Source organism: Taudactylus pleione, unplaced genomic scaffold (genome assembly GCF_031769625.1).
Source record: "Taudactylus pleione unplaced genomic scaffold, aTauple2 ptg000720l, whole genome shotgun sequence".
NCBI classification, from domain to species: Eukaryota; Metazoa; Chordata; class Amphibia; order Anura; family Myobatrachidae; genus Taudactylus; species Taudactylus pleione.
The window spans coordinates 1-18507 of NW_028285122.1; the positions used below are offsets into that span (position 1 = coordinate 1).

General features: G+C 43.9%; 1 protein-coding gene across 1 annotated transcript in view; it reads left to right on the forward strand.

Moving 5' to 3' along the window:
• Positions 1 to 2090: 2090 nt before the first annotated feature.
• The window catches only part of LOC148477373 (uncharacterized), a gene marked incomplete at its 5' end in the record, with an annotated part of 29476 nt that continues 13059 nt past the window's right edge, over positions 2091 to 18507 (forward strand). Inside the window, one exon of the mRNA XM_088456796.1 lies at positions 2091 to 2184. Within this exon, the coding sequence (XP_088312922.1) occupies positions 2091 to 2184 (94 nt within the window). The remainder of the gene's footprint in view (positions 2185 to 18507) is intronic.

Sequence of the window (18507 nt, forward strand, 5' to 3'; positions counted from 1 at the left end):
TCTCTTTCCCTCTCTCTTTCCCTCTCTCTTTCCTCTCTCTTTCCTCTCTCTTTCCCTCTCTCTTTCCCTCTCTCTTTCCCTCTCTCTTTCCCTCTCTCTTTCCCTCTCTCTTTCCCTCTCTTCTCTCTTTCCTCTCTTTCTCTCTCTCTCTCTCTTTCCTCTTTCCTCTCTCTTTCCCTCTCTCTTTCCTCTCTCTTTCCCTCTCTCTTTCCCTCTCTCTTTCCCTCTCTCTTTCCCTCTCTCTTTCCCTCTCTCTTTCCCTCTCTCTTTCCCTCTCTCTTTCCCTCTCTCTTTCCCTCTCTCTTTCTCTCTCTCTCTCTTTCCCTCTCTCTCTCTTTCTCTCTTTCTCTCTCTTCTCTCTTCTCTCTCTCTCTTTCTCTCTCTCTCTTCTTCTCTCTCTCTCTTTCTCTCTCTCTCTCTCTCTCTCTTTCTTTCTCTCATCGTGTGAGCACTACACACCACCTTTTACAGTGCCACAGTGACCGGCACTTACTGATGTGTACCGATTAGTGACATGGTGAGCAAACTCCTAGTGGCACGTGTGCTGCATAAAATACACAGGGGCCTATTCATCAAAACATGTGATAATAAAGGTTTGAACTCGCTGCGAGTTCACACACAGTTTAGGAGGTACTCATCATGCCTCACTCATCATGCCTCACTCATCATGCCTCACTCATCATGCCTCCTGCCCTAAACTATCACTTCTGAAAAACTGACGTTTCACCTGTCCCTCTTCAGTTTTCACTGCCTGTCTTCAAGCTGCGCATCTGCAGCTTGAAGAGAGGCTGAAACCCGCCCGCCTATCTGCCTGCCCTCCCAGCTCCACTAGCCCTGCTGGTGTCTGCACCCCCCATCCTTGTAAAGCTGCCTCCGTGGCCGACAGAGACCAATGTAGACCTCCCCCGCACGAGGTGTCTGAAGCCACACCCCCTCCACTCCTCCGCTCACGGGTGTCTGATCACCAACCCCCCTCCACATGGGGGTCCGATCCGGACCCCCCTTACCACCCTGCGGGCGTCCGATCCGGAACCACAGCATCTTCTCCCTCCCTGGCTCCCCTGCTGTGTTCAGTCGGTGAGTCTGGGTCACATGTCTGCAGTGCTCAGGGGCCGTCAGCTCTGGGGATCTGCAGTGCAGACACAGCGGGAGCGATCTGGGAGCGATCTGAACAGATCCCTCCGCTGTGGCTGCCATGTAAATCTTCACAGGCTGCCATGTAAACAGCAGGTTATCGGGGGCTTAAAGCCATCTGAAAGCAGTAACATCATCAAGTTTCCGAAGAAAAATGGTTTTATTGGAACTTGATGAATGGCCCTGACACTTAATTTACACATGCTTTCTGGAAAGATAAGTGATGATGAACAGGCTTTACAGTCAGTGTGTAATTCATAGCCACCTCTTTCTGGGGTGACACTTGTAGTTCAGTGATGGTTTTATACAGAGCCCTTTAAACCGCACTGTATATTTCTAAGGCATGTTATCACTCTGTGAGCACCGCACATCCCTGCAGAACAATGTACATGGCACAAGTCGCACAGACCGGCTCTGACTTTTCTACAATGAGGTGTTATAGCGCCGATACCTGTATCGAGCATACTGCACCGTAATAATAAAGGCAGAACACAATTATATATTGTTTTTCAAAGGGGTACTCAGGACTCGCACACCGAATTATTTAATCCTTTATTACGCACTCATTTATATCTCTCAGTCCATGACAACTATAGCGTACCGAATGACAGGTTCAGTCAGCCAATCAGCAGACGGATCTACAGACATTGCATTGTCTTTATTACACATGCGCAGTGCAGTTTAGGAAAAGCGACATCTGGTGGACAGAAAGTTGTATTACACTCTCCTGCTTTTCCTGCGCTTCAGTATGTTACGATGTGACTCAATACGGGACAGTGCGACTAGCAGGGCATGTAGCAGAACACATCTGTATATAGATATATGCTGATATCTACATATTTATGATCAAGCTCCCAACTCATTACCAAGTGTGAGTGTGCAATACTTGAATAAATTTCCACTTGTTTCTCTCCGATGTTGTCTGTGAAGTGCCTCATCGCTCTGTTCCCTTCCAGGGCTCTATTTCACCTCACTCACCTGGCCGTGCCTCATCTCATCCAGACCAGAGGGAGCATTGTGAATGTGTCCAGCGTGAACGGGCAGAGATCAGTGAGTAGATGTCGTCCCTCAGTAACGAGATGTTTATAATGCTTTGGGGAATTAAATACAGTTTAGTCACATGCATGAAAGCTACAAACTAGATTGGATAAATATTTCTAATTCTGTGGGGTGAGGGGTATAACTTGCTACTAACTATGGGGGAGATGTACAGTATGAAGCCCCTTTAAAAGAGTGGAAACTTGGACAAGAGATAAAGCAGAATACACTGGGGAATAGCTCCCTTGCATGCAAAATTCTATCCTAATTATTTTCGAGGAAACCTATTTTTTTGTGATGATGATTTAAACTGATCATAAACAGGGTTAATCCAAGTCACAACCTAATCTCAGGAATCATTGATTGTAACGGATGAGCCACACCCGACAAACCAGCGTGGCCAGTCTATTTCTCAGCTTCCCAGTATGCAGCGATGTCCCTGATTATTATACACATCATTTCCTCATACATAAGTATATGGAGAGTGATATATAGAAGCACGTGGAGCTCAGCTTTCCCCAGCAATGCCCCTAATTATTATACACATCATTTCCCCATACATAAGTATGGGGAGAGTGATACATAGAGGCACGTGGGGCTCAGCTTTCCACAGTGATGCCCCTGATTATTATACACATCATTTCCTCATACATAAGTATATGGAGAGTGATATATAGAAGCACGTGGAGCTCAGCTTTCCCCAGCGATGCCCCTGATTATTATGCACATCATTTCCCCATACATAAGTATGGGGAGAGAGATACATAGAGGCACGTGGAGCTCAGCTTTCCCCAGCAATGTCCCTGATTATTATACACATCATTTCCCCATACATAAGTATGGGGAGAGAGATACATAGAAGAACGTGGAGCTCAGCTTTCCACAGTGATGTCCCCAATTATTATACACATCGTTACCCCATACATAAGTATGGGGAGAGTGAAACATAGAGGCACGTGGGGCTCAGCTTTCCACAGTGATGCCCCTGATTATTATACACATCATTTCCTCATACATAAGTATATGGAGAGTGATATATAGAAGCACGTGGAGCTCAGCTTTCCCCAGCAATGTCCCTGATTATTATACACATCATTTCCCCATACATAAGTATGGGGAGAGAGATACATAGAAGAACGTGGAGCTCAGCTTTCCACAGTGATGTCCCCAATTATTATACACATCGTTACCCCATACATAAGTATGGGGAGAGCGATTCATAGAGGCACGTGGAGCTCAGCTATCCCCAGCGATGTCCCTGATTATTATACACATAATTTCCTCATACATAAGTATGGGGTAGAGGGATTCATAGAAGCACGTGGGGCTCAGCTTTCCCCAGCAATGTCCCTGATTTTTATACACATTGTTTCCCCATACATAAGTATGGGGGGGAGAGATACATAGAGGCACGTGGAGCTCAGCTTTCCCCAGCGATGTCCCTGATTACTATACACATCATTTCCTCATACATAAATATGATGACAGCGATTCATAGAGGCACGTGGAGCTCAGCTTTCCCCAGCTATGCCCCTAATAATTATACACATCATTTCCTCATACATAAGTATGGGGAGAGAGATAAATACCGGGCTATTTATTTTTTTTGGAGCGGCCTCCTGGCCGCTCGCATAGCTGTGGGAGACCACACACAGCTATTGTGAGCGGCCATGATGATGGTCGCGATGGTCTTCATCATCGCGACCAGCGGTCTTGCAACGACCCTACTTGTGGTAGGGTCTCGTGGCCGCAAGCCCCAGAGAGCTTTCGGCTCAAACTGAGCCGGAAGCTCTCCACTGACATCACTTGCCGGGTCTCGTGCTAGCCGGGTCTCGCGCATGCGCACGACGGAGCCGGCTCCATCGTGCGCTTGCGATGTGGGTCACCATCGACCCGGTTGCGAGTGCTCAGCGCTTGTGAACGGGTCTGAATCAGGCCCCCAGTGTACCAGGTTCACAATTTGTACTTTTGTCACAACGTAGTTGGCATAAAGTCACAGATTAATGTTATTGACATGAGGACACAAGTAGCAAATTGCAGTACACACCTCCTTCACTATGCCAATGGCAGTACACACCTCCCTCACTATGCCAATGGCAGTACACACCTCCCTCACTATGCCAATGGCAGTACACACCTCCCTCACTATGCCAATGGCAGTACACACCTCCCTCACTATGCCAATGGCAGTACACACCTCCCTCACTATGCCAATGGCAGTACACACCTCCCTCACTATGCCAATGGCAGTACACACCTCCCTCACTATGCCAATGGCAGTACACACCACCCTCACTATGCCAATGGTAGTACACACCACCCTCACTATGCCAATGGCAGTACACACCACCCTCACTATGCCAATGGCAGTACACACCACCCTCACTATGCCAATGGCAGTACACACCACCCTCACTATGCCAATGGCAGTACACACCTCCCTCACTATACCAATGGCAGTACACACCTCCCTCACTATGCCAATGGCAGTACACACCACCCTCACTATGCCAATGGCAGTACACACCACCCTCACTATGCCAAAGGCAGTACACACCACCCTCACTATGCCAATGGCAGTACACACCACCCTCACTATGCCAATGGCAGTACACACCACCCTCACTATGCCAATGGCAGTACACACCTCCCTCACTATGCCAATGGCAGTACACACCTCCCTCACTATACCAATGGCAGTACACACCTCCCTCACTATGCCAATGGCAGTACACACCTCCCTCACTATGCCAATGGCAGAGACAGGTGCGCCAGGATAGGAGGTGAGGTTGCAGTACACCATGTAAGTCACTTGGAGCATGTGAGACGCTAATTGAATAAGAGGCAGATGGGAAAAAAATATTTCCCCCCTTCCCGCACTCAGTAATAATCACACTTTGTTATTTTTAAAACGATTATTCAGTAAAATTTCATCTTTCTTAGTTATAACACTTTAAATTAATTTGCATTATTGGGTGTGACTAAGGGGTCTATTTACTAAGCAGTGTTAGGAGACAGAGTGAAAAGTGATAAGACAGTGATAAGGTACCAGCCAATCAGCTCCCAACTGTCATTTTTCAAACACCGCCTGTGAGATGACAGTTGGGAGCTGATTGGCTGGTACCTTATCACTTTCTTATCACTTTTCACTCTGTCTCCTAACACTGCTTAGTAAATAGACCCCTTAGACACATATAACAAATCAGAAGTGGCGACGGCAACCAAAATAGTTCCTATAGCACATAAAATGTAAGCAGTATATACATGATCTCCTGGGCTCCTTATTCACAATCAAATATAATGAAAACCTGAGAAGCACGTAAAGTCCCGTCTCCCTGATAAGACTCACGTGTAACTTTGTGTGACCATCTTACCTGCAATCTGCATCAAAGTGCGCAGAACACGGCTTTACTGCACCTCGACTGCGTTTCTACGACCCCTCCAACCCCTGTTCCGGACCCTTCTTTTTATGGATCCGCGACTGCAGGTTGGCCTGAAAAAATTAAGCACATCGCACGAAAACACACAAACGCACAAAAAGAAACTTGCGTTAAAAAAAGGCCCAACCTGCGTTTATAGGCAACTCTGGTTCTCGCAGATGAGAGAGCGACATCTCTGTATTAGGAATTCTCTTTCTCTAAATGCTCATCCAGTGAAGGGCATGCTGGGACTTCCAGTTCCACCTCAGATAATTTACCGATTAATATTTATATAGTACAAATTAGTGCAAAAGGAAAGAAGACACCGTCTCTTGTTATTTATTTAAGTAGTATATATAATTATATTATTAATGTACATATGTTTGAAGAATTTTACAAAGAGTAATAAGAGCTGCAGCCTGAATAAACACTGTAAGGTACAGAACTCCAGCAATATCCCTCTTCCCAGCCTCACAGCACGTCCTAGTCTTACTGTAACAGGAACATTTTCACATCCCAAATATTTTCACTCTTGAGCTCCAATAACACAATTATACACCTACTTAATACCCAGGTGTTCTTCCTGTGCACGCACACCGACTTGGGTCTAGACCCGGGGCAGCCAACCTCTGTCCTCAAGAGCTACTAAAAGTTCACGTTTTCTAGACCACCTAGCTGGTACACAGGTGTATTCATTACTCACTAACACATTTGAAAAGATCCATAGGTGGAGATAATTATTTCACTGGTGATTTTGTGAGGAGACCTGGAAAACATGCAATGCTGGTAGCTCTCGAGGACCAGGTTTGGCTACCCCTGGTCTAGACTATACGTGAAAGGGGCTGACCAGGGTCGGAGTCCTGGGTCTGCGACTCTGCTCGGTAGCAGGGTTATTCCCAGGGTTGTCCCTAGTCTAAACGGCATAACCCGGGTCTCGATTACCCGGGTCATTCCTAAAAGGCTCTGATTGGCCTGTTCAGTGGCACTTGGAGATGACACCATCTCCAAGCATCCACTGCTTCCTGACGGAAGACCTGGGTCACTGCACGACCCTGGTGTGGTGTGAAGAGTGACAACCTGGTTATAACCTGTGTCATCACCCATGTGTAATAGGTGTAGCTTGGCTTCAACCTGTACTCTGTGTCCTGGGTCCGAGGGTTGAAGCCGGGACTTTGGACCTTATTCAGAGGTGGCCGTACGGTCTACGACCACACTGCCGCCTCCATGTTTTGACAGTGCGCATTCGCACGAGGGAGCCGGCTCCCTCCTGTGCATGCGTGAGACCCGCTACGACCGACAGCGCCGGTCGTAGCGGGTCTCTTTCCAAAGGGGGCGAGTTGTCGATGTTGATTAACAGCTCGCCCCATTTGGAAGGCGGGCCGGGGGGGTGGCAGCCCAAACGGAGGGGAACGCCTGCCGTTTGGGGGAGGCCCCACTGACATCACTAGTGATGTCAGTGGAGAGCTTTCGGCTCTGACAGAGCCAGAAGTTCTCCGGGGCTTACGACAAGTGAGACCCTACCCTAGGGTCTCGTCGTAAGCCCCGATGGTCGCGATGGTCTCTGACCATCGTGACCATCACCCGAGCGGTCGTTAGAGCTGTGGGTGTTAACCCACAGCCTAACGACCGCAACAGAGGCGGGCGGTCAGGATTCAAGTGGCCGCCCAGTTTCTGAGCGACCGCTTGCATCCTCCGACCGCCTCTGAATGAGGCCCTTTATGTCTTAAAGTAGTATATTTGTGGGGTCTAAAGACTCTGAGAAAGGACATGATCATCTCAGAGGAGCTGCTAATTGTTATTCTAAATAAAAGAACCAAATAGATAAAAATGAATGAATAAATAAATCAGGGATCCAAAACTCCAGTCCTAAGTTCCCGCAACGGGTCAGGTTTTCAGGATTTCTGTCAGTGGAAGCAAGTGGGATAATTACCGACTCAGCAGCATAGATTAACCCACCTGATCATTGCTAAGAAATCCTGGAAACACGACCTGTTGGGGGTTACTTGGGGACTGGAGTTGAGAACAGCTTTTTAAAATAAATACTGTTTCAAGTGCATACTGTGCGACGCTACATTAACTCGGAGTAAAAGTCAAGAGATGTGGTTAGATATGAAAGGATTGGGGGTAATAAAGGTGGAAAGAGAGAGTAAACATGCCACAACTACAGTAGAGTTAACTGAAAATCCCAGCATTGCAGAACATAAGTAAAAGAGCAAATATCTTACAGAAGACAGGAGCTATAGAATATACAGTAATACAAAGCATAGTGGTGACATGTGCCCTGCCTGTTATTCTGCTATGTGGGGAGGGGGAGTATGGGAAGAATAGAACTTTAATGAGTTTATATATAGCTGGAGGAAACCACTGGGCAATCAATACTGCGGCAGCACAGGGAGTAACCTCTGTAAGTACATTGTGCATTGTTCTATGTCTCTCAGCCGCTGGCATTACACCCACTGACATGCCTCATTTCCAGGGTGATAATGTTCTTCTCCTGTATGCCCGACTTTATACCAGTTGCATTGACCTGGGCTGAATTAGTTCATTAACAAAAAACAAAGCTTTAGGGCTCATCCACCTGGTCATAGAGACAATCTATCTGCTTCTGAGCATCACCAGATACCACTGCATAGGCAAACGCAGGGGGGTTTCCGACTGCCTGGAAACCCCCCTCCCCAGCCCACACTATGACCATGATAGAAATAGTAATATAATAGAATGTTACTAGTGCTGCATCTTCTTCTCAGTATCACAAATGAAATAATTTGCACCATCTGTGGATCTTTTAACATGTGTCAGCCAGTAATAAATTCACCTGTGCACCAACTAGGAGATGTGGAAAACATGCACTGTTAGGGGTGCACTGCTATAGACCATTAATAGGGTTAATTATTAATATTGTATAATAATACATTATCCAGTGTACAAGGAGACAATATGTACATATATGCCCACAGCAGTGCTAAGTTCTTCCGCTGCTCCCCCAGACTCCCGGACTTGCTCCAATGCCCTGGAATGATGCCCACATGTGAAAAAAAAACATTCTGCTCAGACAGGATGGCCCTACTACTGCATCTAATGGCTTACTGTGATCCTGTATATGTTGGAATTATGACACACAATACACTTTGTATGACGCATATTAAAGCTGGATAAGTGATAATTATGCCCTCTTTATGGACTGGCCACACTCACTCTAAAATCAAGCATTTGGAAACCCCCCTCTAGGAATCCTGCATTTGCCACTGCACTGTGCCCACACTAACCCAGCATTAAAGCGGCAATGTTCTCTTTGTTTTAGCTGCAGGTACTGTGGGTGCGATAGGCTGGATGCTCCTTGTCTCAGGCACTTACCAGCCGTTTGCCTCCAGTGGACCATCTCAAATTAATCTGCCGTTAATGCCCCTTTATTCAGCATAGGTTACTGCAAATGGTATAAAATGTGTGGGGACCACAGAGGCAGAATATTACCAAAGTTACTGTAGATTACTTTACCACAACATCGCTAATTTTCCTACGCACCTCTAAGGAAGATTAGCCATGTCCATTGCCACAAAATGCCTTTGCCCGACTGTACTGGAGGCACCTCGCTACTAACGCTTAGAACTGAATTTCCTGTTGTGAATCCTATTAGTAATTTGCATTTACATGTAAAGTTTGTACAAAAACCATAGCAACCAATCGGAAACCTGCGTTCAGTATATAATATGTCATTGCTGATTGGTGGATACAGTTCAGTGCATATTATTCCCCTAGCTTCAGCGTTAGAAATTAAATATTTGCCTCCATCTTGTGGGTATGATTCAGAGGAGCACGCAATATCGATGGTTGCGCAGCTGAGCTATTATTTGCTACTGCGCATGCATGAAAAGTCCTAAACACCCCAACGGAACACGCGTTCCCCTGAGGCAAAGCCATGGGATTTCCTGGGCGGTGTCTGGGAGGTGACCTGAAATGTGCGCAAAAAAGTCTGTCTCATGGGCGCGTCACGGGAGCAGTGGGAGATATTGCCTAGGGGCTGCGAGGCTGCAGTCACCCCAGCAGAATCCACTACCTCAGTGTAATCAGTGCAGTCCGTGACTCCACTGGCTACACTGTGACTGGCCGTAGCTTCCTATTGGAAGCGCCACCTGCCAGTCACACATACACCAGGCAGCCCCAGGGGCAGGAGCCAGAGAGTGATCCTGAAGTTTTCAGTGGCGGCAGCCCCTCTCATCAAAGAGGGTAGGAGCCACCGCTGCACGGGAGTGTCAGGGAATGCGGCTGCCATCTATATCTTTTATGTAAGCCGTCATCTTTTTGTTCTTGCGCACTATTGCAACGCTCCCTACTCCCATGAAAGTAGATCTAACTTGATATTGTATAAAAAAAAAAAAAAAAACCCCTTAAAAACAAATTAATGCACTTGCCTACGGTAGTTAGTAGGTGGGTCCCTCGGACTTACCAGGCCCCAGGCAGCTAACCAAACCACTTGTGGATACTCTGGCCTCAATGCCCGCCAAGCTATATCCACTACTCACGGCCCTGGCACCCAGCCACATCCTTACCCTTCTTATAACACTCCTAAAACTTTCCCAATAAAAAAAATTTCATATCATATACATTGCTTAAAAAAAAAATAAATATATTATTATATATATATATATATAGTCAATTAGAGCGGCACTCGCTGGTCTTTTCCAATAAAGATAAATAAGGACACTTAGTCCGTGATGCTGTAACGTTTCGAGGTTTAATCCTCGATCTCAGGCAGTAAATATTTTTTTTTGTATTTACTACCTGTACAAACACACAAAAAATATGCAATTACATTCAATTATAATTTAAAAAAGCTTATCTGAGAAAAATGGTAGGTCAGGTGACGGGGGTCATCCTATTCTCAACGCGTTTCGTCACTCACGAAATTTGGGCCAGACTTCATCAGGAGGATGGTTTAAGGGATATCACTTCCGGACATCCGGTGATGCTCCCCCCACCTTTTTGATTTATTTTTGGACAGGGTGCCATTTTTCTCAGATAAGCCTTTTTGAATTCTATTTGAATGTAATTGCATATTTTTGTGTGTGTGTGTTTGTGCTGAATAAAACCTTTAAAGTATTACACTATGAGAGTGTTCTTTATCTCCCTGTACTAAACATTGGGGTCCGGAGTCAAGTCCGAATTTGGACAGTAAGAAGGACCAGTGGGGACTTAAGATCTTACTACATGCCTATTAACTAGGGCAACACGGTACACATATATATAAGTGTGCAAAATACTGTATAAACTATACTTCACTATAAGGCGCTTGATTTCACTTTCTGTTATTATATATATATATATATATATATATATATATATATATATAGTACTATGATTGACAGAGAGGCAGCCAGTTTGCAGAAAAGTGCTAGTGCATACAATAAATTAATTAATAAATCACATGTAGCATAAAATAAGTATGTGGTAAAACAGTGATAAAAAAGTGCAATAATGAAGTATATATTTATAGAGATAAAAAATAATAATGAATCACATGTAGCATAAATAAGTATGTGATAAAACAGTGATAAAAAATCAAGTGCAATAATGAAATATAAAATATATAATTTTATTCTATAGAGATAAAAAATTGAAATGCATAAAGGATGATCACATGATAAGAAAATACAAAAAAAATCACATATCAATAAGTGCAATGGGTAAATGAATAAATAAATGAATAAAAAGAGGATGTCGGCTTATATGTGTAAAAAAGAGAGGTAAAGTTCATGGGGTAAGAGACTGCTAGCCCCAACGTGTTTCGTCCAGGGACTTCTTCAAGGGAATACCAAACAGGAGGGGTATCTGCCTATTTATACCCCTCCATGTGCTCATTAGGGATCACTGTTGCAATTACTTCCGGGTTACTGAGAAACACAAGACTCATGTATTTAACCCAAATTAGAGCCAGCATGTAAACATGAATGGCATAGTAATATGTTGTATTAAATCATATATTAGTCCATATGTTTACTGTCATGAATATATAGTTATTTAAATAGGAACGGGCCACTTCCGCCCTTCCTATTCAATTTAGCACTTCCGCCCAAATCTTGGATCCCGCGACATCACATCCACGTGCATGTGTGCCCGCTAGGCTTTCCATTGTGTCATCTGGTGTTTACATCAGTTCCACCCTTCTCCTCGTCGTGGCACTTCTGCCTTTAGGTAGCCAGGATCTGGGGCACATGTCTGGTCATGTGTGGATCGTGGTCACTTCTGCCCTCCGATAAAGACCAGGTCCATCTCGGGTACCTCATCTATGCTAGTTAGTGTACATCAATTCTGCCCTTCTTAGTTAGGTGACATGTGCCATATTTCCGCCCTCACAGCGCATCTTTCTGGAACTAAAGGAGATTAATATTATGAATAAAACGATCATCTATTGTCATGTCAAGTAGTGTTTTTTGTGGATCAGAGCATTCTTTCACATTTTGGCCAATATTTATAAGGAAAATACACTAGGGGAATATAGACATTTTTCAAGATATGTAAACAGACACAGTCCAATTCAGTTCTGCCAATCATAAACTAGTGAATATGATTTAAAAGGTTTGTGCAACGGATATATAGTAGGATACTAATGGCCCGCGTCTTTTAATAGTATTCCTAGAGTGCAATCCAGTTCTAGAGATGTTGATTGGTAGATAGATAATTATATAAAAAAATAAAGAGTCATTAATTGTATTCCAGGAGTCATCATTTTTCTTCACAAACAGGCCAGGAGACAAGTCCAAATGGCCAATTCCATTGTTGTATATGGATTCATTCAGGGCTTCCAGGGACTTGTGCATAGTGGATGTATGTATTATATCTAGGGGATATACCTACAGCACCTGGTATTCTTGGGAGGTCTACAATCCCAATACTGACCAAACCCAACCATGTATAGCTTCCAAGATCAGACGAGTTTTGGCATGAGCACGGTGGTATGGCTGTAGAGACCTGAATTACCCCAAATACTTTACATTCTTCCTGTCCCAGATTTCTTCATCGCTATCGATAAGTCTACAGACTCTACTACACCAGGTATTCCCAGGAGGTTACCCTTCCTAGTACTGGCTGGGCCCACCTCTAATTGGCTTCCAATTATAATTGGTTGCTTAGAGGGTGGTATAATAGTAGAAAATGTGTATCATTCTTCATAAGAAGGGGACTATTTCACAGCCTTCATTGAATCCCTTTGGGGCCATAGTACCAAGTTCAAATATCCAGTACATTTCTCTTTTGGAGAGTAGGTTGCTCAGGTCTCCTCCTCTTTCTCCTAGTGTCACATGTTCGATGGCTTTGAAACTGATTTCCTCTGGATTGGAATTATGCTCCGTGGTAAAATGTTTGGATACTGCGTGTCCTTCGATCCTGTTTTTGATGTTTCTGATATGTTTTTGAATTCTTAATTTCTTCGTTTTCCCCACATATTTTTTGCCACACTTACATTCAGATAAATGACGGATGTTGAGTTACAGTTCATGAAATCCTTGATGGTGTATTCTTTCGATCCATCATAATTAGTGAATGTTTTCCTCTTCGGATGTAAAAACTTGCAGGTATTACAATGCCCACATTTGTAACTGCCCTTAGAGGTTTGAGACAGATTTGTTTATTTCTCTTTCTCAGCATACTTGGTGCTAATATATCTTTCAAATTCCTGGATTTTCTGAAGACAAGTTGTGGTTTTGGAGGTAGTATGTCTTTTAAAATGGGATCCATAAGAAGAATATTCCAGTGTTGGTTAAAAGATTTCCTGATATGTCCCTCATGGCCACTATAGGTCGTAATAAATGGGACCATTTGTTGATCGTTGTCCTCTTTTGATTTTATACTTCAACAAATCATTTCTTTCCATGGCCTTCGTCTCATTAATGGCTGTCTGCAGGACTTTCTCAGGATATTCCTTTTCTCTGAACCTGTTGGCATTAATTTCTATCCGTTCATCATATGTCTTCGAATTGCTAAAATTGCGCTTAATCCTGCAGAATTGGGAATGTGGTATATTCTGTTTCCATCTCCTCAAATGGCAGCTTTTGAAGTGCAAGAAGCTATTGGCGTCTACTTCTTTAATTAAATTCTTTTTACATATCTTGTCCTTTTCACCTCTTAAAACCAAGTCTAAAAAGTCCACTGTCTGGGTACTAAATTTGGACGTGAAGAAAAGATATGTACAAGATATGTACATATCTTTACCTCTCTTTCTTACTCAGATAAGCCAACATCCTCTTTTTATTAATTAATTTATTTATTCATTTACCCATTTCCCTTATTGATTTGTGATTTTTTTGTATTTTCTTATCATGTGATCATCCTTTATGCATTTCAATTTTTTTATCTCTATAGAATAAATTATATATTTTATATTTCATTATTGCACTTGATTTTTTATCACTGTTTTATCACAAACTTATTTATGCTACATGTGATTCATTATTATTTTTTATCTCTATAAATATATACTTCAGTATTGCACTATTTTATCACTGTTTTAGCACATACTTATTTTATGCTACATGTGATTTATTAATTCATTTATTGTATGCACTAGCACTTTTCTGCAAACTGGTCACGTTTCTGTCAATCATAGTACTATCGCTAATTCTTGGTAATTGAACACCTTTTGCTTTTAATTATTGACTTAAGGCTGACGCCCACTATCCTATTGCAAAAGCTGCATAAACTGGTTTTTATGTTTGAATTTATATATTTATTGAACAAACACTATATGTACTGGTGCCGTATCAACTTCTGTTTTCATATATATATATACAGAATAAGAACAATAACAGTTCATGTTTTCCAAGTCTCCCCCAGAATCACAAATCAAACATTTAGCACAGACGGTGTAATGGTTAACATTACTGCATCACCGCACTGAGGTCATGGGTATAATTTCCACTATGGCCCTAACTGTGTGGAGTTTGTATATTCTCCCTGTGCTTGTGTGGGTTTCCTCCAGGGGGCTCTGGTTTCCTCCCACACTCTAAAAATATACTTAGCTCCCATCAAAATTAACTTGTGTATTTGTGTGTGCATGTGATAGGGAAAATAGATTGTAAGCTCCACTGGGGCAGAGAGTTATGTGAATGGGATGTGAATATTGTCTGTAAAGCGCTGCGGAATATGTGTGCCCTATATAAATAGTGCGAGCTTTGGATCTCTTACAATGTGTTAGTCAGTAAGTAACGCACCTGAACTCCACCCAACATTTTGGAGGGTGTGTGTGTCAGAAATGTGCGCGCACACTGAATACGTGCCATATTTCACGCCCTTGCTGCATGCCACAATGTGGGCATGGGAGTATGTCATGTCCTTATCATGCGGGGAGTGGGGACCATGAGGTGCAGACAGCAGGGGGGTAAATGACGTCACACAGTCTCCCAGCAACTCTAGTTGCGGCAGGCGCACTGTCTCCTGGTAATTACTGCCGGTGCCATGGTGCTACAGATATGCCCAGCTATATCCTTGCCACTGGAGCTGTGACCGTGCCTTCATAGGAATGAAAGGTGTGATTGCAGTGCGCTCCATAGTGTATGCAGGTGTGGGAAATCACATTGCGCGATGCATGCGCACGTTTGTGGTGCAATCAGTCACAATGTAACTGGGTGCATCTGTAGCATGCCAGGCTCCCAGCAGAACAAATACATCACCCCATCCAAGGCCAATGTTTCAGGCGGCTGCTTGTAGTACGCTGTATAAGGAGTACAGCATCTTTACCCATTAATAAAGGAGTACTGCGTCTTTACTCATCTAATAAAGGTGTACCGCGTCTTTACTCATCTAATAAAGGAGTACCGCGTCTTTACCCATTAATAAAGGAGTACTGCATCTTTACTCATCTAACAAAGGAGTACCGCATCTTTACTCATTTAATAAAGGAGTACCGCGTCTTTACTCTTCTAATAAAGGAGTACCGCGTCTTTACTCTTCTAATAAAGGAGTACCGCGTCTTTACTCTTCTAATAAAGGAGTACCACGTCTTTACTCATCTAATAAAGGAGTACCGCGTCTTTACTCATTAATAAAGGAGTACCACGTCTTTACTCATCTAATAAAGGAGTACCACGTCTTTACTTATCTAATAAAGGAGTACCACGTCTTTACTCATCTAATAAAGGAGTATCACGTCTTTACCCATCTAATAAAGGAGTGCCACGTCTTTACTCATCTAATAAAGGTGTACCGCGTCTTTACTCATTAATAAAGGAGTACCACGTCTTTACTCATCTAATAAAGGAGTACCACGTCTTTACTTATCTAATAAAGGAGTACCACGTCTTTACTCATCTAATAAAGGAGTACCACGTCTTTACTCATCTAATAAAGGAGTATCACGTCTTTACTCATCTAATAAAGGAGTGCCGCGTCTTTACTCATCTAATAAAGGAGTGCCGCGTCTTTACTCATCTAATAAAGGAGTATCACGTCTTTACTCATCTAATAAAGGAGTACCGCGTCTTTACTCATCTAATAAAGGAGTATCGCCTCTTTACTCATCTAATAAAGGAGTATCACGTCTTTACTCATCTAATAAAGGAATACCGCGTTTTTACTCATCTATTAAAGGAGTGCCACGTCTGTAGTCATCTAATAAAGGAGTGCCACGTCTTTACTCATCTAATAAAGGAGTGCCACGTCTGTAGTCGGCTCATAAAGGAGTTTTGCATTTTTCAAATCATCCAACTGACAATTTTTTATTTTTTTTTAACTACTGGACTGTGTATACTGTAAGCCAGAGGCTCCCAAACTTTTTCAGTCCAAGGCACCCTTAGGGTCTCCATGATTTTTTCAAGGCACCCCTAAGCAAATAACTATCGAGCGGTCCCTTCTTTAAAGTGGTTGGGTCAAAATAAAATAAATAATATTTAGTGTAGAACAACAATACTTATTAACTTTCAAAAATAATACACATAAATCCAAGGAAAAAGAATGTGTATATACTGTATATCAAAGAACTATTTACAGCACTTATTAACAAGAATAAGAACAAAACATAACAACAATAACCACCCAAATATGTCCTCCTCCATATGTTTGTCATTGCAGTCCCCCCATAGTTCCCCCCACCCCCCTCTCATTTTTGTCCCCTACATACAGTATATCTATCTGTCATTGCAGGCCCCCCTAAGGTTCCCTATGTGGCCCCCTCCCTATAAAACACTTTGCGGCACTCCCTCTTCCAGATCTGCTCACCATCGACTCTCTCCTGTGCAATCTCTCATTACAGCTCTCCCTATGTGGCCCCCTCCATATAGTATAGCTATCTCTCCCCAAGCTCCCCTCGTACTTACCCTTAGTAGTGATGGCCAGTGCCGTTCCTTTCAGCTCCTCAGATCAGCCAGACAGCCAAGATCCCATTCAGCAACAGGCAGCCTCGCTACCTGGTGCATACCACACCACAGGCACGCTAGCATAAACCCTCCCACGCCCCACCCCCCTCTCCCCTACACTGCTCCACACACCAAACCTCTCCAGCCATGAAAACAAATAGAAAAAAAAAACAGGCATCATCTGGGCAGCTTCGTTAGGCCACTGGCCGCGGCACCCCGGAGACAGCTCTGCGGCACCCCAGGGAGCCGTGGCGCACAGTTTGGGAACCGCTGCTGGAAGCCTCCATCAAATAAACATGACAAAAGGATGATTTCAGATGTTTATTAATGTATTATATGTTTAAGTACCTAGTTTACTTAAAAACATAGAAATATTGGTTAACATCGCTGTTCCAGAACCACTGTAGGACTAAGCAATGTTTTGTAATCAATGATAAAAACATCAGTACTTCCAATGTTTTCTTCCATTGTCCCACTCTCTGCGGCTTAGATGTTGTACGCATGTGTGCGGTCTCCATTCACTGACGCTCTGCCCTACTACTGTGTTTGCTGAGTACCAAGGGGTTCCGATAGGACCCCTGATGATGAATGGCCTGGTAACTTAAATATGTGGAAACTAGCATTTCCGCATGGTTACCGGGCCATTTATCGTTTAATGAATAGGCCCCTATAAATTTAATATATCTATTGTGTTTATTTCACCCCTATACATAAAGTAAACATTAAGGGTGGGTCACTGTACAAATTTTATTAGATAAATTGGCTAAACAGTATATTACCAGGGGTCAAAGTGGGCCACAACGGGGTGGAATTGCGTTCCGACACTTCTATTTGGAGATGGAACCAGTTCTGACTCATCTGGCCCATCTCAGCCCGGTGCTGCACGGACTCCATGTGCTCCTTTCCCACAGCGGCAGCGGCAGCCGGAGGCTTGTCCACTCCTGAGCTCCGGCTTCCATCTCCCGCAGTGAGCACTATGGGAGATATGTCATGACATCTCTCCCCTAGTTCCGAGGAGCAGCATGTTAGACGGCCGCGGACGCAGGAGCGAGGCTTAAGGTAAGTATTGTGTGCTTTTTTTTGTCTAAGTGGCACCACTACAGTGGGCATTACTGTTGCGAGCACTACTACAGGGAGCATTACTATTGGGGGCATTACTATTGTGGGCATTACTACAGGGAGCATTACTACGGGGGCATTACTATTGGGGGCATTACTACAGAGAGCATTACTATTGGGGGCATTACTATTGGGGGCCTTACTATTGTGGGAACTACTACAGGGAGCATTACTACTGGGGCATTACTACAGGGGCATTATTACTGGGGGCACTACTACAGCGGGCGCTATTACTGGGTGCACTACTACTGTGCAAAGGGAGCACTGCATAAGGGGCACGACAAATGTGGGCATTGCATAAGGGGCACCACTCCTGGGGGGCACTGCATAATGGGGCACCACTACTGGGGTCACTGCGCAAGGGGCCCTACCACTACTGAGGGCACTGCATAAGGGGCCCTACCACTACTGAGGGCACTGCATAAGGGGCCCTACCACTTCTGAGGGCACTGCAT